The 26,314-nt window shown below is 45.4% G+C and overlaps 2 protein-coding genes across 5 annotated transcripts; both read left to right on the forward strand.

The window, feature by feature from the left end:
* Positions 1–945: 945 nt before the first annotated feature.
* tp53inp2b (tumor protein p53 inducible nuclear protein 2b) lies at positions 946–7,970 on the forward strand. 4 transcript variants are annotated; one of them, XM_077018965.1, is made up of 4 exons: positions 946–1,262; positions 2,963–3,284; positions 3,698–4,232; positions 4,655–7,970. In XM_077018965.1, the coding sequence occupies exons 2-4, from the start codon at positions 3,161–3,163 to the stop codon at positions 4,914–4,916; spliced, it is 921 nt and encodes a 306-aa protein (XP_076875080.1). In that variant the 5' UTR covers positions 946–1,262; positions 2,963–3,160; the 3' UTR covers positions 4,917–7,970. The 4 variants fall into 4 exon arrangements, with proteins under 4 accessions (XP_076875080.1, XP_076875079.1, XP_076875078.1 ...); XM_077018964.1 differs by having other exon boundaries at positions 946–1,258; positions 2,925–3,284; XM_077018963.1 differs by having other exon boundaries at positions 949–1,262; positions 2,925–3,284.
* Positions 7,971–13,001: 5,031 nt separating this feature from the next.
* On the forward strand, positions 13,002–25,337 carry ggt7 (gamma-glutamyltransferase 7). Its single transcript, XM_077018967.1, has 15 exons — positions 13,002–13,846; positions 16,590–16,816; positions 17,121–17,272; positions 17,491–17,605; positions 17,881–17,948; positions 18,483–18,556; positions 18,851–19,044; positions 20,031–20,118; positions 20,767–20,894; positions 21,052–21,140; positions 22,462–22,614; positions 23,015–23,132; positions 24,095–24,232; positions 24,633–24,732; positions 25,078–25,337. Exons 1-15 carry the CDS (start codon positions 13,627–13,629, stop codon positions 25,251–25,253), a joined length of 2,040 nt encoding a protein of 679 aa, XP_076875082.1. The 5' UTR covers positions 13,002–13,626; the 3' UTR covers positions 25,254–25,337.
* Positions 25,338–26,314: the final 977 nt, after the last annotated feature.

The following is a 26,314-nucleotide window of genomic DNA, read 5'->3' on the forward strand; positions in this document are numbered from 1 at the left end:
CCAACACAACGCCCGGAGAAACCCCGTGCTTGCGTGGAGAACATGCAAACTGATTATGCTTATTTTAAATGTACTCCACTGTCTAAAAAAACACATCATTTAACTACACGGTTACACACTCCAGAAACAGGACAAATCGCTCTTATTTGTCAATCATTAATTATTTACAGTAAAACCATAGGTAATTGGATTTTTGAATAGCCTAGTTAATGTATTGGTGGATAGTCGAAGTCAACAACCAAGGTCTTTAAAATTCCTTTTAAATCCTATTGGCTGTAGAAATGCTGCATACAGATCATAATTCTGTGATTGGCCTATTGCAGAGGCTGTAAAAGTGCAAGCTCCTCCTTCACGAAGAAGACTGTCGAGGCCAGAGAGGAGAGGGCGGGGACAAGCAATATTTACAAACACCGTTTAAAGAGGCAGGACACGCAGCCCACTCGCTGAACCAGAATCCGCTACTGGATCACGTTACGACATTAGTAACACTGTATGATGTAAAACCACAGACACATCAAAGGGAACTGTAGTAATCAAGAATTAGTGCCAATGACAGAACAGGTGTGTAAAATACAGGGCGCTGCCTTACAATGTCGAGTTTTGTGTATGGGCTGAATTAATCTGATTCCCTAAATGTATGTGCTTTGGGATAGGAGTTCAGACACGTCATATGTATCCTCAACACATCTACAAACTGTTGTTAATCAAACTATAAACAACCGATGTTCTTTGGAAGAATTACAGATTAAGCCATCCAAGCACATCAATATAATGTCATACCTATATGGTTCAGTATTTTATTAGCAACTTTTTTATTTTTATGAGCTACCCGATGACATTTGTCCCACCCCACACCCTACAGTAGGTCTTGGTTGGGATCTTGTGTAAAATACTGATTGGCTGCGACTCTCTGTAGGCGGAGACGGGGCGTGGCTAACGACATTGTGTCGTCACGATCAGCTGTTTTGTACGTTCTATGTTCTGATCCGAGGATCAGCTGCGCGAAGCAATAACACCAGAAAAATATCTGCAGAAAAAAATCCAACTGACGGATACAAACTGCAGATATTATGATCTAAAGATCGTGCAGTTTAAAGTTTACACGGAACACTTCTTCTAAGAAGAAAAGCCGTTTTATTTTTTATCGTGGGGCACTTTCTACCTCTTCTAAAGGCTAACTAAAGCTGTGCTTTAAGATTTATTTAGTCGTTTTTACTGTGTTTCGTCCGCACGTTTAGCTACAACTTTTCTTGCAAAGGCAGGTAAGATGTTAACAATCTCCAGTTTGTTTCTTGTCGTTTGAAAAAATTGGGGTCTATGTAATAGCCACAATTTAAATGCACATAGGTTACAGGAAAACTGGTCTTGTAATCGCCTAGTTGGAGACATTGGGTGTGCGGGTCGATTGTTCTTTTGGACGTCTGAAGGATCTCACCATACATGGGTGTATCGGGCACTATTTCATTTGCTGTCGATGATTACGCGTCGACGTGCCTTTTATAGCTCCGCTTTATCACTGGCATTTCGTCATTGCTTTGCCCTACAAAAAGCCTCGTCCGACATCACTGCGTCTACGGTGTTTTTCTCCGTTTTAGCCTAAATACCCCGCAGCGGTATCGTCGTGGCGAACGTTAGACGTGTGGTGTGAGTTACTTGTCGCCTGTTTACTCGGGCTGGTACCGGAGCTGCCCAACCCGGTGTGATGTAAACACCGGTGTGTGATCTTCACTGTGTGGTCAACACGGTGCTCATCCCAGCCGTCATTCCTCTGAGCTCAAACCACATCCGCCCTGGGTCGCTCGGAGCGGCACACCGCCTTCTGTAGCCGGGGCGGTCGTGTCAGCCCTCTTACTGCCCTCGGGGGTAAATATCGGTTGCCCCTCGCAATGGTGCGCAAAGGACCTGCGGTTTTCACACTCGTGTAACGGCATCTATCACCGGAGCTAAAGGCTTTTCCTCATCAATAGACATGTACACACAACTGGGCTCGATAGCTTTCGACTCCAAGCGTTGTTGGTGAAACGACCAGTTGTCTAACTACCCGACCGGGCGTCCAGTTATTTCTTTTGTGGTGTATTTTTCCGTCCGCTAGTCTGGAGGAGGCGGGGTGAGTTGCAGGAACAACGTCAGCGAGCTAAACGCGGAGTTGGCGCGGCGCCTCCCCCGCCCGTGTCGCACCCTCCTCCGTGAGGGAGGACGGGCCAGGGAGGTGATGGACAGCACATACAGCCTTTTCAGAGCACAGTTGGACATGTGTTTAGAGATACATGTTCATGATGCACGAATATCTTTCTGCTACTGATATCACGGATGTATGACATGTAAACATCAGGAGCTTTCACTGGAAAAAAAAAAGAAACTCGAATGAATACCATCACAGAATATTAATAAATGTGTTCTCGGGATAGCAGGTTTCAGAACTGACGCTTGGCCCTAGATTGCTGAAACAAGCCAATCATGAGAGAGTTCCTCCGAGCAGGAGGGGGAGGGACTTCCTGCATCTCATTTACATAAACATCATTTACAAGTTCACAGGAAGAAGAAAGAACAGTCAACACTGACCTGTTCTAGATCAGTCCGTGTGAGGCCGTTATAGAGATTCACAGTATTTTTGAATAACAGAATATTTCCTGGACACACTTCCTGATTGGCCAGTTTATTTTTACATGGTGGGGTGGGGGCAGGTTCAGCCCTGTTATCTGTTAACAAACACTGAACATTCACTGAGCTGTATAATGTGACTGAGAACCAATCAGTTCTTCCTTCACTCAACTCACAGCTCTCCTAAATCTCTTTAGTTCAGAACTGTAATGTGAACAGGATGTGTGTGTGTGTGTGTGTGTGTGTTGGTAGGGTCAGGGTCATGGTCTGTACTCCTGTGCTACAATTTATGTTAAATTGTTCCTCGTCTTTTGACTCTGCAGGCTTTTGTATTGAAAGACTCACGTTTGCACTTTGACAGCTGGACACCTCCTCCAGGACTCCCCAAGGGCTTGACGAGCTACACGTTCAAAACGCAGTGCTAACCAACAGCCTCAGAAGACCCACTGATAGAAGTGACTGAATACATTAGTGCATTTTTTATACTACGGAAAAATTCCACAGCACCTCTTGCTCAGGACGCCCTCAGGTTCTGCCCTTTGACCTCTCAGCATCGGCCATGTTCCAGCTCCTAAGTAACTTGTTGTTTGGCGAGGTGGAGGATGTTTCCGCGGACCTCAAAGGGCCCAAGCCCTGTGTCACTGAGGCTGATGAGGAAGGGTGGCTCCTGGTCAACCTACCTGGTAGGTGTAGCGGGAATCGTGGGTAATGCAGTCATTAGGGTGCATTATGTATGCAAGTTTAGGACTTGTGTTTTGGTTTTATTTTTGCATGTCATGTCTTTGAAATCCTGAAACATTTAGCCAAGTTCTATGCAGATACCTGTATGTTCCAGTAGATGCAGGTATATAAGACTAATGACAATATTTCCTGTTTTATGTCTTTTTTGATTTTGCTTTTGACCTTCATCTAACCCTGCCCCCATACTCAAATCCCGCGACTGCTGTGTGCGTGTGCCCCCCCCTGCGCTGTTGTATCATCATCTCCTCCGTGCCTTCACATGTACTTTTTTGCCCCATCTCAACTCCCCCAATTAATTTCTACCCATCGTCATCCCCGTGCCACCCTCTGCCCCTCCCCCCTCACACCTGCCCAGGTAATGACTGTACTTTGCTGGGCGAGGACAGGGCAGAGGCACCATCAACACCACAATCACTTCCCCATGGTGAAGTCCCGAGGGCGGAGTCAGAATGTGATACATTCCTCCCCTCTCGGACCCGTGACCCCGCCCCTTCCCTGTGTAAAATCCCCAGGACTAGAGTAGGCGGAGCTCTGGCAGCCTGCCCCTCTTTCCCCTCCCTTAGCTCCGCCCCTTGTGTCAACTCTCCTTCCTGCCATGTGTCAGTAGGAGGGAATGCGCTGTCCGGTCCTGCCCACTGCCCGCAGGGCTCCGCCCCCGTGTCTCCGGGGTCCTGCGGCGAGCGTAGCAGCGTTGGCCTGCAGCGTGGGGGCATGGACGAGAGCTGGTTTGTCACGCCTCCCCCCTGTTTCACTGCAGAGGGCGCTCCCGCACACGCCAGCCCCATGGAGGACCTGCTCATCGAGCACCCCAGCATGTCCGTCTACGTCTCCTCTGGAAACCTGTCGATGGTGGAGCAGCAGGGTGTAGACAGCTCGGTTGGCGCTGTGAGGTAGGCACCATCATCTCCACCAATGGCCACACCCATCACTGTGGACCAACCTATACCTGTACTTATCATGATTTCACTGTAAATATATGACTTTCATACAAGTATACCTGTATACCATTAACATTACTTTACTGTGCATGCAATATTACTGTATATCTAAATATAATCTCTATATAGTCTGAACTTGTGCACCCACCATATGGTTTCATATCATGTTTTTAATGTGAACGCTGGCTGGTTTCTCGTTCATTCACTCGCGTTTAACATAATTCACCACAAGGGGGCACAAGTGTTTAAATAACTATGGTACTTGGTCAAAGACGCTGTGTTATTCTTCCTCTACGTCCTTCACTGTCTGATAATTTTGTCTCATCTCTTCATTTATCATAGCCCTCCTCTTTCTCTTTCTCTTTCATTCACAGCACGATGTCTGAATCAGCGCCGGCCCCTGTGGTCAGGAGCTGCATGCCCCCCAGGCTGGTCAGAGGAGCTGCCCGTCAGGCCCCGGGCAAGGTGACGCAGGTGTCCCGAGTCCAGAGGGCCAAAGCCCGCGTGGAGCGCCGTGCCCTGGGACGTAGCCGCATGCAGCGAGAAAACCACGCACGCCAACAAATGCCACGCCACGCCGGACACACCCGCAACGCCTTCCTACACCAGCCATGCCAGCGTGGCCTCTGCCACTGAGACACCACAACAGGGCTGCTTCACCCTGGGGGGCATTACTCCACACACCACCTAGACAACCTACACCTCCATACCACAACCTTCTGTTCACCTTTCACCTTCTACTGTTTAGGTAGTGAAGTAGCTTAGCCCACATTATTATTACATTTGACACCATTTAGGGGTTTTAGTTGAAATATTCAAAACTATTAATTCTTATCTCTCCCTTGGTGCAGTCATACCACACATAGCTGATCACCAAGGGCCTTTTAAGTTCTTCCAGTCAGGATCTTGGACTGCTCTGTCTTGTTCCATCATGAGCAGTAGAGACTCTTGGCTGTATTCTTCATATGTTGTTTTAATGCTCAATCCTTGGCCCGAACCTTCTGTTTTGGTGGGGCCCCCTAGTGGTGAGAGAAGGCCTCAGCGCTAAAGCACTTAACAATAAGATTAAATGTCTTATGGATCTTTAGTTGCTTTCATTATTTGTGTTGGAATGTTTTTGTTTACTTTTTTGTAAAGGATCGTACTCTAGTGTTTGAGAGAGTACAACGCTTTAACGCATTATCTCAAAATAACATCTAGAGTGCACTGACCTCCACCAGGTACACAGCCCACTATACTACATAACCCACACAGGAGCAGCTGAACGGCAACATGGGAAACGTAGTGTTTCATGTCTTGTTGTACAGTAGCTGTGGATAGAGGTTTTCCCTTAAGACACTGTTCCAATATGTTCCAAAACCCTTCATGGTGTGTTACACTGCAATCATTTGTGCTTAACAAAAAACATTTTTGGTTGAGACGGGAGTTGAGCTTTTGACACTGTGAAACTGTGATAATACAGTTTTAATTAATTAAGTGGAAAAAAAAAAGTTATTATTTGCTTCATTACAGGAGCAGGTTAAAGGGTGTGGTGGTACACAGGAAGTGCAGGATGGTTATTGGACAGGTTATTTTTTTCTTAGGTTGTTTCTGGTTCTGATCCTCTGAGACTTCAGACCCCTGCTGTCAATGTACAGCATGTCATTGCCTCTTCTCACCATTAGAGGGCCTCACCTATTTAACAGGCAAAGCTAATATGAGCTATGTCAAAACAAAACAAACAAACAAACAAAAAAATAGCAAAAAGTAAAACTCAGAAAAATCACTGTGATCACTGACGAGAGGCTGAAAGGTCAATCATTCTCAAGCTTGTAGAAACACACTGGTCCTCCATCTCCCATGTGTTGTTAGACACACAATCACTTCATACTCAAACATCCATGCACTCAGATGCCTGAGAAGGAGTAGCCTACTCTAGACATCTTCATGTGTAATTTGGTGTTAGCAGAGGTGTGGGCAGAGGCTTCCCACAGGGAACACCTCTCTGCTAACACACACAAATACAGGTGTCTTTATTTATAGTCTGGTCTGCTCTACTCACACCCACACGTGTCACCTCACATGGTCTGCTACACCCCCCCCACGTCCCCCCACGCCGTCCTCGTGCACAGCTGCCGCCCTCCTTCTCCCCCAGTTCAGCTACATCATGTTTCTGTCTGTGTCATCAACACAAATTAGACTCAACTATGGTGCTAACAGTATATGAACATATACTACTCTTTGTATATTGTTGAGATTTGGATGTAAGTTTGCACTGTCTTACATTTTATGGTGAATCAAGGTTTTTAGCTGTGTGCAATTTTTGTTTGATTTTAACAGTAAGATGTGGCAAATTAGCTGGAGGTGCTGACGTGCATGAGTTAGAAAACTAGTTCAGAGGTTAAAGGTTGTGAAATAACCTGCATTAGCAGAGCTCTTTACAGTGCAGTGTTCCCATGACGTGTGTTTTAATGTGTTTTAGTGCTAAACGATGTCACCATGTTTTAACTGCTAAACTGAAGCTGAACAGATTCCCCAAACACAGCCTAGCTTACTGAGTGAGTTCACTGTTAAGGGAAGTTTAATTCACATGATTTGATGCCCTGTGGCAAGTCTGTTAATGAACCTTTTAGCAAAAGCAGGCGAGTGTACCTGTCCGATCCATTCTGAATGTTAACAGGCTGTTTAGGTTTCTCCCTGTTGTAAGACCTGCTGACGCCTTCAGACCCGTCAGTATGTATTCCAATAACTACAACTAATACATTTAGATATATATATTTGGACTATTTTCCTTTTGAATGAAGTGGATGTTTATCTTACATGGGCAAGTGTCCTGGGTGAGTCGAAACATCAATGCAGTTCCCTAAAGGCATTGTCCCTAGGAAGACATTTGTGTCTGCAACACAGTGCTTCTGGCATCCTGATGTACTAGCTGTGTGTGTCAACGGCAGGACAGCAGGAACAGCGCTGACAGCACGCACTCCACACACACACCCCACACACTCTCCACACACGCCCCACACTCTCCACACACCCCAGCCCTCGACACTGTTCACTGCTGTTGCTGTTCGTGTGTGAGTGTCTATGTGTGTGTGTGTGTGTTTGTGTGTGTGTGTATGTAACTAATGCAGTGTGGGAGGAGGAATCCGTGCTTCAGGGGAGATCGGGGTAGAGAAGTGTGTTCAGGTGTGATGTCAGAGATGTTACATTTAAAACATATATAACAAAATGTACTGATAAAAGAAAACTTGAAAAAAAAGAAATTATATGTGCTTGTATTTTATCCCATATTATTAGAACAGTTGTTCACTTTATTATAATGTCAAAAACAAGGGGGTGGGACTATCAAATAAGAAGACTGTGATCTTCTGTTTGATCTTTACACCCTGAAACTATGGCAGCTTTTGAAATGTAGGGGTTCACCTGTATGGAGGTATCCTCTCCAGTGAGTACACCCCCTTGGAAAAAAAACTAATAGATTATATTTAAAAAGAAAAGAATGGTGTATCTTATATCTATGGTGATTGTGCCTTTTGCTGTTCTGCATGGTTTTTGTGATATGCTGACTTTTCTGTCCCCTTTGGGTGGTCAGTAGGTCTGTAACTAGTAGAGACCTGTGCAGACCACAAAGATGGGGTTCCACAATCCATTCAGAAGTGCAGGTACAAGACAAAAATGTAATAATAAAAAGCTCTCAGGATGAAACTTCAATTTTGTCATTTCTCATTTTTCCCCACATAACCCTAATTCTTTTTTATTTTTGTGTTAATGTTGGTCATCTTGTTCTTCAGTGAGTTTCAGACCGATGTGCTTTTGTCTGCATGTCACCCCCCTCTGTACCCAGCACTATCAGTGGCAACATACAGGGGAGTCTCACTTCTGTACCTGGACACCATGCCACGTCCATGTTTTTGAAATGTGCCATATTTTTGTCAATTGTGATTTTTTTGCACCCCAATCGAAATTTGTTCTCCGCTTTTAACCCATCTGTGCAGTCAGAACACACACACACACACACACTAGTGATTACTAGGGGGCTGTGGATCACACGTGCCCAGAGTGGTGGGCAGCCCTAGCCCGGCGCCCGGGGAGCAGTTGGGGTTAAGTGCCTTGCTCAAGGGCACCTCAGTCATGGCCTGTCTGGGAATCGAACCCACGACCCTCCGGTCACAAGACCAGTTTCCTAACCACCAGGCCATGACTGCCCCGGTTAGGTGGGTTGCAATAATTGCAAGACTTTTATTTTGAAGGAACATTGTGTAGGGATAAAAGAGTGTGTGTGTGTGTGTGTGTGGGTGGTGGGGGGGGGGGTGGTATAACACACTCATTAGGGCCTATCCGCACCATCCAACTTTCTCACTAAGTTAGGACTCTTACTTACGGGGATCTACAGGTCATCTCACACCATTTCACCCGGTGTGACCTCCTCCATCACCATCTCCACACTGCTCTCCTGAACCTCCGTCCTGAAGCTGGTCTCATGTGTGTGCGTCAGCAGGCCCTCCCACCTGAATGCAGTAGTGTGGCAAAACAAACTAAAAATTTAATCGTGATTCATTCAAATAGCTTTATACGAAAAACAGATTACATGAACACCCTGAATATGAGAAGAATGTCCTGAATATCGAGCAACACGAAATACGAGAACTACCTGTGATTCAGCGAAACCTGTACTGCAACTTGAAGGGCAAGTTATGTGTAGCATTTCTAAATGAGCACTGAAGACACAATTCCTTCAGTTACATTCAATGTTTTCCTCCATCGGTTAACCATAAGAGCAAATACATACACAGATAGACAGACTCCCTGTACACGTTCAAGAAGAGATTCAAAACCTTCCAGCTTAGATCTGCGTTTCTTTAGGGAATTTATATAATTCAGTATTGTATTTAATTAGCTTTCATTTTATGTTTGTTTTTAGGGGTCCAAGCACCAGCGGTGCTGGAACCCTATTGGTTTTGTTCCGATTATTATTATTATTATTAGGGGTCCAAGCACCAGCGGTGCTGGAACCCTATTGTAATTGTTCTGATTATTATTATTATTATTATTATTCTTTTTCTCCGCTAAAACGCGTCGTGCAGCCTAAACCGTAAGTCCTACAGACTTCTCCTTTGGCCAACTTGTAGTACTCCTCTCCGCTACTCAGGCGCAACACGCCAGCCCGATCCGACCATAGGTGGCGCTATAGCGCACAAAATCGCATGAAAAAGTTTACACAGGTGTTTCTCCTACACCGTATGTCCTAGAGATAAAATTCAAACTGCATCTGATCAGGCATGAGCTCATCTAAAAAAAGTTCCATTGAAGCTATATGCTCCGCCCCTTACATGTCGAGCTAATTTGCATAATATGCAAATACACACACATTTTTGAGCGCGTACTAGTCCCTGGATTTTTCACATACATGCACATATGTGGTATCCAGGCGCTCACAAGAGTCTGAACTTTAATTGTTATGGAGCCAAAGTGCACATTTCTGCACATGGGCGTGGCCACATGCCTCACAAGTCAAAGGTCGAAAAATCCTTCGCCAAAAATGCACATATTCTGCTGTATCTCAGGCATGCTTTGACAGATTCACACCAAATTTCACACACATGTACCTATTGGGTGTCTAGACCGGCACATACATTTTGGCAGACATGCACACCTAGGTGGCGCTATAACGGCCAAAAAACTCTCCTGCCCACACCGATTGGCCAAATAACTCCAAACTTGGTACGCATCATCTATATGCACCTATGACACAGGTCCTTGACCTGCACCATCATATGTCCAATATGGCCGCCGCTATCGACCAATCAGCTTTCAGTACACCTTTCACAAGCTTATCATATGCCAATCAACATGAAACTCACATATTATGTTCATCTACACACCCTCTAATACATATCAAAGTATGACGGGAATTGCACCACTAGGTGGCGCTATACTAGAAATTCCTGAATTACTCCTACATGCTTTCATGTAGAAGGACAATCATGATCTCATATGATTCTATGCAAAATCACTAACAACTTTGTAATTGCAAGTGCTTTGCAAAAAAGTACAGATTTTTGTGTATAATCCAATACATATAATTTACACTTTTCATACTAGTCCTAGGATTTTCACTCCATCACCTCAAATCACATATTATAATATCCAGCAGCATGTGAAATACAAAACTGGTGGAACAAATTCTAAGATTCTTGCAATTTAATATTTTTCATATGCATCACAATGGTACCGTCATGACATATGAACTGCATATTTCAAAAACTCCCCTATATAATGTCTGATTGTTATGAAAATGGACAGACACATTCAGAAGACCACTGAGGTGATATCTGCCAAGTTTGTGCCAAATCCATCCACAAATGGTTGTACTGTGAATATTTTCATTTTCTATGCTGAACATGCATGCAGATCAAAGGTCATTCTTTTCCTCAAAAGAGTTAGAGTTGAGCCTGTAATCCAGTCAGACCCATTAGCTCAATGGGTAGAGCAATGTGCTCCCAGCCACAATGCACGTGGACAACGGGGGTTCGAATCCCACGTTGGGCAGTATTCCACCATAAGTTTAAAAAGCTGCCATTTAGATTCTGTTTTTTGAGCAGGTACTTCATTCACGAACGTGCTTCATATACTTTCATGTACATTTCATAAAGCTTTACATAATGTTGTGCCAGTGGGTGCAAAATCTTGCCAAACCTCAGCTTGGACCCCGTAATTGCCGCTTGCGGCTATATTTATTATTATTATTATTCTTTTTCTGCCTTAAAACGCGTCGTGCAGCCTAAACCGTAAGTCCTACAGACTTCTCCTTTGGCCAACTTGTAGTACTCCTCTCCGCTACTCAGGCGCAACACGCCAGCCCGATCCGACCATAGGTGGCGCTATAGCGCACACAAACGCATGAAAAAGTTTAAACAGGTGTTTCTCCTAAACCGTATGTCCTAGAGACAAAATGTAAACTTCATCTGATCAGGCATGTGCTCATCTAAAAAAAGTTCCATTGAAGCCATATGCTCCGCCCCTTACATGTCGAGCTAATTTGCATAACATGCAAATACGCACACATTTTTGAGCGCGAACTAGTCCCTGGATTTTTCACATACATGCACATATGTGGTATCCAGGCGCTCACAAGGGTCTGAACTTTGATTCTAGCAGAGCAAAAGTGCACATTTCTGCACATGGGCGTGGCCACATACCTCACAAGTCAAAGGTCAAAAAATCCCTCGCCAAAAATACACATATTCTGCTATATCTCAGGCATGCTTTCACGTATTCACACCAAATTTCACACACATGCACCTATTGGGTGTCTAGACCTGCACATACATTTTGGCAGACATGCACACCTAGGTGGCGCTATAACGGCCAAAAAACTCTCCTGCCCACACCGATTGCCCAAATAACTCCAAACTTGGTACGCATCATCTATATGCACCTACGGCACAGGTCCTTGACCTGCACCATCATATGTCCAATATGGCCGCCGCTATCGACCAATCAGCTTTCAGTCCGCTAAAATGCATCGTGCAGCCTAATCCGTAACACCTACAGACTTCTCCTTTGGCCAACTTGTAGTACTCCTCTCTGCTACTCAGGCGCAACACGCCAGCTCGATCCGCCCATAGGTGGCGCTATAGAGCGCAAAAAATTGTCACGCCTATACCGTATGTCATAAACAAAAAATTCCAATTGCATCTGATCAGTCATCTTCCATTCTACAAAAAATAAATTTGAAGCCATTAGCTCCGCCCCTTATATTTCGAGCTAATTTGCATAATATGCAAATACACACACATTTTTGAGCGCGAACTAGTCCCTGGATTTTTCACATACATGCACATATGTGGTATCAAAATGTTCAGAAGAGTCTGAACTTTGATTCTAGCAGAGCAAAAGTGCACATTTCCACACATGGGCGTGGCCACATGCCTCACAAGTCAAAGGTAAAAAAATTCTTCGCCAAAAATCTACATAATCTGCTGTATCTCAGGCATGCTTTCACGTATTCACTCCAAATTTCACGCACATGTACCTTTTGGGTGTCTAGACCTGCACATACATTTTGGCAGACATGCACACCTAGGTGGCGCTATAACGGCCAAAAAACTCTCCTGCCCACACCGATTGCCCAAATAACTCCAAACTTTGTACAAACCACCACAAATGGTCGTACTGTGAATATTTTCATTTTCCATGCTGAACATGCATGCTGATGCAAAGGTCATTCTTTTCCTCAAAAGAGCTAGAGTTGAGCCTGTAATCGGGTCAGGCCCATTAGCTCAATGGGTAGAGCAAGGTGCTCCCGGCCACAATGCATGTGGACAATGGTGGTTCGAATCCTGCGCCGGGCAGCACACCATCATAAGTTTTAAAAGCTGCAATTTAGATTCTGTTTTTTTAGCAGGCACTTCATTCACGAACGTGCTTCATATACTTTCATATACATTTCAAAAACCTTTACATGATGTACCAGTGGGTGCGCAAATCTTGCCAAACCTCAGCTTGGACCCCGTAATTGCCGCTTGCGGCTATATTTCAATTTATATTTATTGTAATTATTTTAATATAGTTTTTATCATTATTTAAAAATTGTTTATAAATTGTAAAGCACTTCGAGTTGACTGTATGTATGAAAGGTGTTATACAAATAAATATTATTATAATATATATTGACTGTACGCAAGAGCTGCGAGATAAGCGTGGCCCCTGTGTCTTTAACATGGCTCGAGCGGTGACAACGTCAGCTGATCCCGCAGGCGCATCCCGCCGATATCCACGGGTTCGTGATATTTATCTTGCATTTCCTTTTTAATTTTTCTGCCAGAGTACAGTGCATGCAGTGAGGTTTGCCTGGGGATCATGTTTTGAGCGAATAAAAGGTTGTGTTGCCAGTGTCGACATATGATGCGCAGCGAATTACTGCGCACCTAGTGCGGACCTGTCGCCTTTGGAGTAGGCTATATTAATACTGCAGCAGTAACAAAAGACACGGAGCTGAACACGTTACCTGTCTGTCCACACACACCGGTACAGTCCGAGACACGGAGCCGAACACGTTACCTGTCTGTCCACGCACACGTGAACGTGCGCTGCCGTGAACGCGCGCTGCCCGGGGGGACTCGCGTCTCACGTCACGTGGACTGCAGCCCACGTCCACAGACCAACCACCGGCTCACAGACCTGCTGTAAACACCGTCATCATCACAGGTTGCACGGAAGAAAGATTTTTGAGACTGCCGGATTATTTCTGTGCGCGTTATTTTTCTAATCTAATCTAAAAGCCACTGGAGAATAACTGCGCCGAGAGACGCACTGCAGTGCTGCGTGTTATCTCCGTTCCTTGGAGAGCCCCAGCTGTATCTCCATGTATGCGCCCGCGGCTGGTGCCGAACCCGGCTGCTCCAGTGGTACCATGGTGGAGCAGAACCCCAGTCAGGAGACCACGCTGGGGAGCGTGTACTCCCCGGTGGATTACATGAGCATCACGAGCTTCCCCCGCTTACCTGAGGACGACGTGATGTCCGGAGACAACACCATCAAGTCTAGGAAAGACGACGACAACGTCCTCGGCGAGCAGGACACAGGTAAAGTCGTGCGGTCACAGGCCCACTCCGACCTCTTCATTCTTGTGTCAGTAGATAAACCACGAATTAGCATATGAACACAGCACTGTGATGTTTACACTCGGTGCCTCGATTATTGTGCCTCATAATAATCTGTTGTGGAGGAAAAACAAGCGCTCTGTTGATCCCAGCTTAGAGAAACGGTTTGTGCCATGCCTACCACAGAGAAAACAGAATGGGCTAAAAGCGATCATGCAACGAAACTTGAATCAATGAATGGTTCAGGTAGGGTGTATGTGCTTTAACATGTACCTATTGCAGTGTGCAGTAAATGGCATAATGATGATCATCAGATACGAGGGGTTCTTTACTACATATGAATAAAGTGGACAAGTCAGGGTGGAGTTTGCATTTAATTCCATAAAAAAGTAAATATCTAAAAAATTGTGCATTAAATTTTTTTTGTTGCACGCTCGCACTGCGACCCACTACACACACTCGCACTGCAACAAACTACACACACTCTTACTGCGACACACTACACACACTCGCACTGCGACACACTACACACCCTCGCACTGTGTCCCCACTACACACACTCGCACTGTGTCCCCACTACACACACTCTCACTGTGACCCACTACACACACACACACTCACTGTGACCCACTACACACACTCTCACTGTGACCCACTACACACACTCTTACTGTGACCCACTACACACACTCTCACTGCGACCCACTACACACACTCGCACTGCGACACACTCGTACTGCGCCACACTACACACACTCGCTGTGTCCCACTACACACACACACACTCGCTGTGTCCCACTACACACACACACTCGCTGTGTCCCACTACACACACTCTCGCTGTGTCTCACTACACACACTCTCGCTGTGTCTCACTACACACACTCTCGCTGTGTCTCACTACACACACTCCCACTGTGTCCCACTACACACACTCGCACTGCGACACACTCGTACTGCGCCACACTACACACACTCGCTGTGTCCCACTACACACACACACACTCGCTGTGTCCCACTACACACACACACTCGCTGTGTCCCACTACACACACTCTCACTGTGTCCCACTACACACACTCTCACTGTGTCCCACTACACACACTCTCACTGTGTCCCACTACACACACTCTCGCTGTGTCTCACTACACACACTCTCGCTGTGTCTCACTACACACACTCCCACTGTGTCCCACTACACACACTCCCACTGTGTCCCACTACACACACTCCCGCTGTGTCCCACTACACACACACTCGCTGTGTCCCACTACACACACTCTTGCTGTGTCTCACTACACACACTCCCACTGTGTCCCACTACACACACACACTCGCTGTGTCCCACTACACACACTCTCGCTGTGTCTCACTACACACACTCTCACTGTGTCCCTCTACACACACTCTCACTGTGTCCCTCTACACACACTCTCACTGTGACCCACTACACACACTCCCACTGTGTCCCACTACACACACACACTCGCTGTGTCCCACTACACACACTCTCGCTGTGTCTCACTACACACACTCTCACTGTGTCCCTCTACACACACTCTCACTGTGACCCACTACACACACTCTCACTGTGACCCACTACACACACTCTCACTGTGTCCCACTACACACACTCTCACTGTGTCCCACTACACACACTGGCACTGTGTCCCCACTACACACACTGGCACTGTGTCCCCACTACACACACTCCCACTGAAAGGGTCTGTGCAGCTAGCAACACCGTCACACCACTGAGATCTACCCTTAAACCAAAGTGTTGGTTTTCCTTGTGAAAAACATAAATCCCAACAAAATAAACCAGCAGGACACGTTGGTTCACATATTATACTGACTTATAGTACAGCATCCCACACAGTGTTCTCTATGTTTCCTTTGTATTGCATTTTGAAAAAGACAAATCAGTCTCTAACCATATTCTTATGACCTATGACCTATAACTGCCATAACTGTGTTATTATGATTGAGGATGCTGATGATGTAATTTTGGCTAAAGCATTTGCTGTTTGAAGAATACATTTGTATTACTTACCCGTATACATTTACAAGCTATATGCATTATTGAGCTGTGTGCATTATTGGCCTGTAGTTTGTAAAGAGACTGGGGAGTAGGCGTGTTGGATTACAGTGGGAACAGAAGATTTGCTTTGCAGCCAACAGCTTTTTGTTCTGACTCTCACTCACGTTTGTGGAGAGGTGGAGGGGTTGTGGGTGGAGGATTGTGGGAGCAGTTGTGTTCTGTAGCAGGTGAAGAGAGCGTAGAAAGATCAAGCTTGTCTAAACTTTGTGCCAATGTAGACAGCAGCCAATCAACACAGGAGACCTTTCGTCATGCAACTTCAAGATGGCACGGAGATTGATCATGGCTGTGAGGTTTTATTGTGGCTACTTCCTGACACAGCTCTGCAGGAATACAGACATTCATGGTAGCATGGTAGAGTCTTAAGTAGTAGGTGCTCCTGAACTGACACGCCCACACAGTGGTGAGTAACAGGTGAAACGAGTTTCGACTCACTGCAGTGTAAATAGAACTTTTTTTTAATCATCAGCGTATATCTGGCAGACTGAAATTTTTCGCTTGAGTTGTTTAGATCATGTTTAAACATCAATGACAGCCAGCATCACACACACACACACACACACACACATACACACACACACACACACACACACGTTCCTGAAGTCTACACACACTTCTCCCCAGACCCAGACATGTTCCTCAAGTCTGCACGACTGCAGCGTCTGGCCTCATCAGCATCGGACCTGGCGAGCCACGACGCCTTGCCCCTCCGTGAGACGACACGTGACACGCTAGCTCGAGACTGCACCTGCACCCAAGACGGCCTCACGGTCATCATCACGGCCTGCCTGACCTTTGCCACGGGGGTCACCGTTGCCCTCATTGTACAGATCTACTTTGGAGACCCTCAGGTTCCAACCTCTCCACCCTCACAGCCGAACGCAGACTGATAGACCACTCTACCCTTCCTGTTTTCCAGGGAGTTCTGCAAGTCACTTAACTGACCAAACCTATATTTTCAGAACATATTATACGAAACAAAAAAATTAATTATGAAGTCATTAAAAATATATATAATAGCATAAAATATAATATGGCATCACATTATGTTGCACTTGTAACAGCACTGTGTTTAATATGCAGATTGTGAATGACCTCCTCTTGAAACTGTAATTATTTGGTTCTGTTCTGTTTCTGTGTCATTTGTGTCCTCAGATCTTTAACCAGGGTGCCGTGGTGACGGATGCTGAGCGCTGCACCTCTCTGGGCTTCGACGTCCTGGGTCAGCAGGGCTCCAGTGTGGATGCCGCCATCACTGCTGCCCTCTGCCTGGGCATCGTGCACCCTCACTCCTCCGGGATCGGCGGGTGCGCGACGAGAGAGCTCCTCACGCTCCTCACACTCCTCACACTCCGATCCACTCGTGTCTAGCAGAAGAAACTACTATATTTCTAACACGCAGTACTTGAGATGTTCCCGCAAAATTATGGAGCAGCGTAGTACACCTACAGGGAGCGAGTTAGGGAGTGAGGATGTTTCTGCTTTAGTTCAGAATTCAACATGTGCTTAATTTCTGGCTGTGCAGTGGTGGAGTGATGCTGGTTCATGACATTCGAAACAACAGTAGCCGTGTCATCGACTTCCGTGAAACAGCGCCCTCTGCCCTCCGGGAGGAGATGCTCTTGAATCTGGAGCAGCAGGTAATGCAAGATCTCTGGTAAACTGAATCTTTTAACCCAGACAAATAAAAGGTTCACAGCTAAGGCACCACAGCTGACAATGAAATGATAGCATGTGTTCTTACAAGTGCTTATTCAGTATTACCAAGATCAGCAGGTGCTTCTGTGCAGAGGAAGTTGGACTGACCTCCTGACCCAGCTGATGTGAAGTGTGTCTGACCCAAGGTCAGCTGACCATGTGCCTGTGCTGTACGGTCTCCGTGGTGACCTTGTTGTCTGGGTGTTGTCTCCTCCAGCCCGGTGTACTTGTGGCTGTACCGGGCATGCTCAGAGGCCTTCTGCAGGCTCACCAGCTCTACGGAAGGTTTGTTCAGGGTCTTTTTGCTTTATTTACACACACACACACACACACACACACACACACACACACACACACACACACACACACACACACACACACACACACACACACAGTGCTTTAGCTGATAATTGTATATAGTAAACAGTAAATGCAGAGTTATTTTACATTTTTCTGGGTCATCTGTTTTAAAGTTGCTCTATGTTTGATGTATTCAGTGTTAATGGTGATGGCCAGTGTCATTACTCACCTGGTGAGGCTGTCTGTCACCACTGCATTATGAAGCGGGTGAGACGGTGAAAATCTGAAAGACGTTTGACTGACTGACTGACGAGATTGTGACTGTTTACGATTTTTTGTAACAGTTGTGCAAAAGGTGTAAAAGACACTAAACACAAAACAGGTGATCATGCCAGGACCAGGGTGTGGAGAACAAAGAACGTAATTTAAGAGCAGACGTCCCAGCATATCTTTCTCTGTGGACGTTGAGAGGACAGACTGATGGTCTCTTTCTCTCCTGCTGTTTTCACTGTTTTACAGAAGGCCATGGCGAGAGGTCGTCACCATGGCTGCGGAGGTCGCCAGGAATGGATTCAACATTACCCATGAGCTGGGTGAGAAAGCTGTACTGGATATTTATATTAAATACACACACCCTGACACCCCACTCCTCACACACAGTGGTTGTGTATCATAATTCCACCATGTGATCGTTAGATTCCCACAGAGAGCTAAACGCACCCTCACACACGCACCTATCTACAAACACACACACCCACACCCAACACCTGTCAACCAATCCATGCAAACACACACACCCATCTACACATACAATCATACTTGTGTTCATAAGAAACACTTCCTGCATGTAAATGGAACCTGAAATGCTTGTTTACTTGGCCCTGTAGCTGATGCTCTGTCAAAAATAAAGGAGCAAAACGTTTCTGCCGCGTTCCGAGAGCTCTTCCTCCAGGGAGGTCAGCCTCCTCCTCCTGGCCTCTTCACCACACGGCCTGACCTGGCCGCCATTTTGGACAGAGTGGCAGCCAATGGGATCTCTGCATTCTACAATGGAAACCTGACCCAGGAAATGGCGTCTGTGGTACATGACCTGTAACACATACCAATGTCTAAAGACAGCACATTACACTATGCAGCCAATAGTGTTGGTGTATATAATGTCTTATAGGTTGGGTTATTTTACAGTTTGTCTCGGTTGCTTACAGTTACTGAAAACTGCTGCATGATTCTCAGTTCCTGAAACTCAAGTGCCTTTGGGCTCTTGTCAGTGCTGCAAACAATCAGAACATTTTGATTAGCCTTTACTCTTGTTACAGATGTTTCTGATCTATACTGCTCAGAGTCTAGTCTGATCCCATCAGGACAAATGGCAACGACACTTAATATGCACTTATTTCTCAGTGCGGTTGAAGAGATTATGTGCTAATTATATACATGATGAGGTTATTAGATTATAATCAGACCACACTAGGTGAGATGTCCCTGGTTTCGGCAGGTCTGAGTACAGCTGTTATTTAATTTCCTCTAAAATTGGAGCTGGAAAATTGTTTTTAAAATGGTTTAAAGTAACTGGAGTCTCTGTTGTAGCTTCTGAATGTGTTCTGTACTGTGTTAAGTAATACAGTATTATTACTGTTTTTAGACCACATTCACCAGTATTTACAGTAATTCAACTCAATGGTTTGTTCTCTTTCTGCTAGATCTATGGCTATGATCTTATCAGTCTGATTTTGATTACTCTGACTCGTTACAAACAAACCACCTGATTGGTGTATAACATGGCAGCATAATTCAACCACTTTCACAAATAATAAGTTGATGATGAACGTTCTTTTCAAAATTAAACAACACCAGGTCATTTTCTCCTAGTAAATGTGTGTACAGTCTTGAGAAATTTGTTCAGGCTTTCAAAAACAGATAAATGGTTTCCTAAAATGTGTGAGCAATCAAGAGAATCTGAAAGATGGCAAAGCATTCAGTCTTGTTTGACCTGCATGTTATGGCATGCTTTGGCATTAGCATTTTCTCCGTTTCCACTTTCATGATTTGGGCCATGTTTCTGAGCAGGTCCATGCCAACGGTGGAGTCCTCACTGAGGAAGACTTCCTCAATTACACCACTGTGGTTGATCAGCCAGTACAGAGCCTGTATCAGGGTAAATGTCCCGCACTCTTCATACACACCATTAAAATCGTTCCAGTAGTATTAGAGTAGCCCTGTCTTTAGAAGATGATGATGATGATGATAAGGCCAGTGCTGTCCCTGCTAGTTAAGACAACAAAGATTTAATGTTTGTGCACATTCCTGCAAATATCACAGCATTACTGCACACATTACTTACAACAAGAATATTTGTTGAATTTGCAGTGTATTTGAATCATTGCAACACACATGCACACAACCGTGAAGGCAGGTTATTCACATCAGTACACATCAGATGAGCTTCACGGGTTTAGTCTTACAGAATGGATTCTGAATCCTTTTCTCACACACACACACACACACACACACACACACACACACACGACACAGATTAACAGTGTAAACTTGGGAGATTGATCTGAAACTACTTGTTGAATGTGTAGTTAATGTTGAGTGCGGTGAGACTGGCATTGTCCCAGGCCATGGACCAGGACCCTAGTAGCCAGGAGTCCAGGGCCCGGAGCAGCCAGGAGTGCATGGCCCGGGGTCCGGAGCGGTCAGGGGTCCAGAGCAGTCAGTGGTCCAGGGGTCCAGGGCCCGAAGCAGTCAGGGGGTCTCATTTCATTCACTCTTACTGCCACTCTTGTCTGAATCCACATAGGTCACCAGGTCATGACTCCTCCACCGCCCCACGCTGGGGTCGCTCTGCTCACTGCCCTCAACATCCTGGAAGGCTACAACATCAGTGGTCAAATGCAGAGGAACAGCACCCATCAGTGGATGGCAGAGGTATTGCAGCTTTTTGTGTTTACCAGGATGTCACTCTCTCAGAAATAATATTACAGTTGGATTCACTTTTTATTCACTTTTGTTTCATATATCTCAATCACAACAGTGAGATAACAGAATGTAGTTTATTTGTTGTATTTCCTGTTTTCTTGTGTAGTCTCTTAAAATTGCCCTGTCCCTGACTAGTGGGCTTGGAGACCCCATGTACAATTCCTCTATCTCTGAAGCTGTGGCCCAGATGCTAAGGTAATGTCACTATAACCATACTTGCACAGAGAAGGCTTTACAATTCAAACACATTACAACAAACAATAAGGAACAAACAGAACAGTACAGTAAAAGGAGATGCCAGTATCCTATATGAGTGAGTCTGTACTGCCGTATGCTATGAGTGAGTCTGTACTGCCGTATGCTATGAGTGAGTCTGTACTGCTTTATCATATACAGTGAGGAAAATAAGTATTTGATTACCGTGCGACTTTGCAATTTCTCCCACTTAGAAATCATGGAGGGGTCTGAAATTTTAATCTTATGTGCATGTCCACTGTGAGAGACATAATTAAAAAAAAAAATCCGGAAATCACAATGTATGATTTTTTTATAATTTATTTGTGTGTTACTGTTGCAAATAATTATTTGAATACCTGCCAATCAGCAAAAATTCAAAGTCCCTCAAAAACCTGTTAGTCCATCTCTAAAAAGTCCACCTCCACTCCACTTATTGTTCTGAATTTTAAGCAACCGTTTGAGGTCGTTAGCTGCATAAAGACACCTGTCCACCTTAATCAATCAGTAAGTCTCTGACTACTAACATGGGTCAGACCAAAGAGCTGTCCAAAGTTGTAGTCCTCCACAAGGCCGGAAAGGGCTACGGGGAACTTTTTGGTCTTAATTCCACTGGCCGTGATTGGAAGACAAAAAATGATGAGTACCATAACAAACAAAGGCTGTACCAAATATTAACATTGATTTTCACAGGTGTTCAAATACTTATTAGCAACATTTTCCGGATTTTATTTTTAGATTATGTCTCTCATAGTGGACATGCACCCAAGATGAAAATTTCAGACCCCTCCATGATTTCTAAGTGGGAGAAATTGCAGAGTGTTCAAATACTTATTTTCCTCACTGCAAGTCTTTACTCCTGTATCCTATAAGACAGGGGTACTCAACTAAATTTGTCCGCGGTCCAATTTTGGCAGATACCTGTGACCTGAGGTCCGGTGCGGCGGGGATGGCGAACGTAAGCTGTTGAGCGGGGGGGGGGTGGCGAACGTAAGTTTTTGAGCGGGGTGGCGAACGTAACACTCGAGTGTTTTTTCAATAGCCCTGAAATAAATGCTCCGGTTTTTTTTTTGGTCCGTATCCAGTTAATCAGGAATGAGATTGGGTCCGGACAAGACTCCGTTCGGGTCCGGATCCGGACCGCGGTCCGCCAGTTGAGTACCCCTGCTATAAGAGTTAGTCTGTATTGCCGTAGGCTATGAGTGAGTCTGCACTGCTGTATCCTATAAAGGTGAGTCTGTACTTCCGTATGCTATAATGACCTGTTCATGTTTTGTTCCAGTAAGACCCATGCCAGCGTGCTCAGACAGATGATCAGTAACACTCAGGCTTCTGCCCCTGGACAGTTCAACCCCAGCCAGGCCCTGGAGGAGGACTCCCTGGCCAGTCAGGTGATGGTGATGGGCCCAGACAACTTCATCGTCTCTGTTATGAGGTAACAGTGCTCAGAATTACATTTACTTGCTTCCCATCACACACCGAGAGAAAGGAAGATGGGGAAAGTCCTGAAAATATTTCTAACAGCACAAAATGCCGATGTATTGAATATCATGTTTTGGGTAAAAGTTATTGCAGTATCAATTTAAATCATAGTAAAATTTATCCTCAGAACACTTTAGACTGAAGCTGGCAGGACATTTGAGCATCTCCCTCCACTTTAAGGCCATGTTCTTGACCGCACGGTAGCCAGAGTTTGAGGAAAGGTGGTTATACAGCTTCCTCTTCTCTTACACGGCTCGCTGTTCTCTTACACATCTCCCTGTTCTCTTACACGGCTCGCTGTTCTCTTACACGGCTCGCTGTTCTCTTACACATCTCCCTGTTCTCTTACACAGCTCCCTGAATCAGCCCTTTGGAAGCCGCATCGTCACTCCTTCAGGGATCGTCCTCAACAGTCAAATTCTGGACTTCTCCTGGCCCAACAAGACAGGAAGCTCACTCCCCCCCAACCCGGTACAGGACACCACCCACACAACACACACTCCACCCACACTATCCACACCATCCATGCCATCCATGTTGTTAACTAGCATCCAGTATTAACTAATGCTAAAGTCTACAATTATAGTATTTTATTATACGTGAATATCATTTGAAGATTTTTATTCCAGCTGTTTAGCAGACATTCTTATCCAGAAGAACTTAGTAAAGTGCTTTGTCATCTATTCAAAAATGCATCCTAGCCAGTACAGCAGGTACCAGTCACAGATTATGCTGAATTGGGATACTGATAAATACAGGGAACACCTACAACTTGTTTGGCTTATTTCAATATGTATTAATGGTTTTTCCTACCCTTTAATCCCCAAACCTGACATTTTCTATTCAGAACAAATTATATATTATAAATTATATTATATTAATTTATATGAACTTAAATTTTATATATTTTTATATTTATATTTTATGGAAGCATATTGCTGCCAAGAATGTAAAAAAAAAGATCTTATGAGAGATCTTATGTCACTATTACGAGATCTTATTCTGAGAGATCTTATGTCACTATTACGAGATCATATGTCGTTATTACAAGAAAATATCTCGTTTTTATGAGATATGTTGTTAAAACAATATAACTGCACTGCGGTAAAGTTGGTTTCAGAATTCTTTCTTCAATAGCTTTAAGACCGTATCAGCAAAAGTGCCAAAAAAAGCAAATTCTTATTTCTGGCAACCAAAACTTTGCAACCGCCGCTTGCGTCCTTGTCAAGGTAATTTGTAGACGGTGCCTTAGATGTTCTTGTGGTGATTTTAGTACATTTAGTACAAATAACATGTCAACAATTTAAAATATGTCTATTCCTGACATAAACAAAGTTGTAGGTGTTTGTTTTGGTTCAATGTTTTGAAAAATCCATTAAAAAAATAAAAATTCACATGCAGTGTCTCTGCTGCCATCTGTGGTTATTTCCCAGCACAACAGTGTCCAGCCAGGGAAGAGGCCCCTCTCTTTCCTGATGCCCACAGCCGTCAGGCCCTCCATAGGCATCTGTGGGACCTACGTGGCCCTGGGATCTTCTAATGGTGACCGGGCCCTGAGCGGCATTGCCCAGGTTCAGTCACTTTTCTCCTGAGTCACACACACATGCACACGCATGCACACGCATGCACACGCAGGCACACGCAGGCACACGCAGGCACACGCAGGCACACGCAGGCACACAATCTCACTCAATCAGCTGGCTAAAGATCTTCCACAAGGGTGCGCTATTAAAGCTCAAGTAGCTTATGTGAACATCATCTGAAAGGGAGGAAACCTTTTTTTATGCTGAACACAATACACAATGAAAGTTTGCATAAATATTGTTGCATAATAACAATATTATAATTATTATTGTTGTTGTTGTTGTGGTTGATGTTGATTATTTTCAGTCATAATTGTACTATGATGATGAACATTCCCATCCAAGGGGAGTCATTAAAAATGCAGCACGTTTCTCTTCACTGTTGCAGGTTTTGTTGAACGTCCTGTCACTGCACAAGAACCTCAGCGACAGCCTGGCCTACGGCAGGCTCCACCCACAGCTGCAGCAGAACGTCCTTCTGGTGGACGGTAAGACCAGCACTCACTGCAACACAGTGTTCCTCTCTCAGTGACCTTCATTCAGCTCCAGGACATTTTAATCAGCCAATCACAAGTCCTCCTGTCTCACCGTGCATGTCAGCAGTAGCTCATTGAGTTCATGGGTTTTGAGTGTTTTTAAGATTTTGGTGATCATGATTTTTCTTCTTTGTTCTTCTTCACATCACTATTAACAAGCTTTCTTTCAACTATGGAAATAAAACATTGTCTGTGTTACACCGTAATGTTGCACTGAACTGGAACATGGTGGTACGTCCTTCTTGTACATTGTGTTTTAAAGTGTCAGGTTTACTCCCCTCTACTCTTTCCCACCAGATGAGTTTGCGAAGGAGGATGTGGACGCTCTCCTGCAGAAGGGCTACAAGGTGGAGCAGGTGGATGTCATATCACTGGTGGAGGGAACAAGGAGGACCAATGATCTGATTGTGGGAGTGAAGGACCCCCGTAGCACAGATGCTTCTGCACTCACTATGTCCCGATCCATGCCCTAACCCCTGCCCCGCCCTCACAGCCCCCCCGCCATCTTAACCTGCCCCGCCCCAGGCCCCGCCCTCACAGCCCCCCCGCCATCTTAACCTGCCCCGCCCTCACAGCCCCCCCGCCATCTTAACCTGCCCCGCCCTGCCCCGCCCTCACAGCCCCCCCGCCATCTTAACCTGCCCCGCCCTGCCCCGCCCTCACAGCCCCCCCGCCATCTTAACCTGCCCCGCCCTGCCCCGCCCTCACAGCCCCCCCGCCATCTTAACCTGCCCCGCCCTCACAGCCCCCCCGCCATCTTAACCTGCCCCGCCCCAGGCCCCGCCCTCACAGCCCCGCCATCTTAACCTGCCCCGCCCTGCCCCGCCCTCACAGCTCCCCCGCCATCTTAACCTGCCCCGCCCTGCCCCGCCCTCACAGCCCCCCCGCCATCTTAACCTGCCCCGCCCTGCCTCTCCCTCACAGCCCCGCCATCTTAACCTGCCCCGCCCCAGGCCACACCCCCACCTTGTGAGGAGGTGAGTCACAGTTTGTCTAATAAATGTAAGCGGGTTTTATTGTGAGTGAAGATCAGAGGCAGGAGTAATGGATCATTAAAATGAGCTGCTTCCCCTGCCGTTAGGAGTCAGCACGTCTGCTGTGAACAGAGGGCCACAAACGCTACCCACCTATCAAAATGCATCAAACAGTGAATAAGCCTCATGGACACACACACACACACACACACACACACTCACACACACACCCCTGTGGGTTTGTGACCTGAGCACTAACACCCTGTGTTTTGTGACCAAAATGAGTTTGTTAAAAGAATTATTTGTGTAATGTGCTCTGCATAAGTCTGGGGTTACTGTGAGATTTACAGGTGTGTGGACTCAAACAAGAGGATGTAAAGATTCCTAGAGCTGTAACAACCTGAATCAAGTATTTGTGTATGATGGCTAGATCTCACTTAAAATACTAAACATTACTGGATGATAATTTTTGTGGGTTTGTCACTATAATGCTGGCTGAAAGGTCAGTAGGTCAGTAGTCAGGAGTGATCTAAACCTGCTAAATGGTTGAATATAAACAA

The sequence above is a fragment of the Brachyhypopomus gauderio genome, chromosome 10 (genome assembly GCF_052324685.1).
Source record: "Brachyhypopomus gauderio isolate BG-103 chromosome 10, BGAUD_0.2, whole genome shotgun sequence".
In the NCBI taxonomy this organism is placed as follows: domain Eukaryota; kingdom Metazoa; phylum Chordata; class Actinopteri; order Gymnotiformes; family Hypopomidae; genus Brachyhypopomus; species Brachyhypopomus gauderio.

Excerpts from the sequence above, each read along its gene's own strand:
- ggt7 (XM_077018967.1), top strand. The coding sequence starts at position 13,627 with ATGTATGCGCCCGCGGCTGGTGCCGAACCCGGCTGCTCCAGTGGTACC. Across the intron at positions 17,273-17,490 it reads CACTCCTCCGGGATCGGCGG|TGGTGGAGTGATGCTGGTTC; the intron begins GTGCGCGACGAG and ends CTGGCTGTGCAG. Across the intron at positions 24,233-24,632 it reads CCCTGAGCGGCATTGCCCAG|GTTTTGTTGAACGTCCTGTC; the intron begins GTTCAGTCACTT and ends TCACTGTTGCAG.
- tp53inp2b (XM_077018965.1), top strand. The coding sequence starts at position 3,161 with ATGTTCCAGCTCCTAAGTAACTTGTTGTTTGGCGAGGTGGAGGATGTT. Across the intron at positions 3,285-3,697 it reads GCTCCTGGTCAACCTACCTG|GTAATGACTGTACTTTGCTG; the intron begins GTAGGTGTAGCG and ends ACACCTGCCCAG. Across the intron at positions 4,233-4,654 it reads AGCTCGGTTGGCGCTGTGAG|CACGATGTCTGAATCAGCGC; the intron begins GTAGGCACCATC and ends TTTCATTCACAG.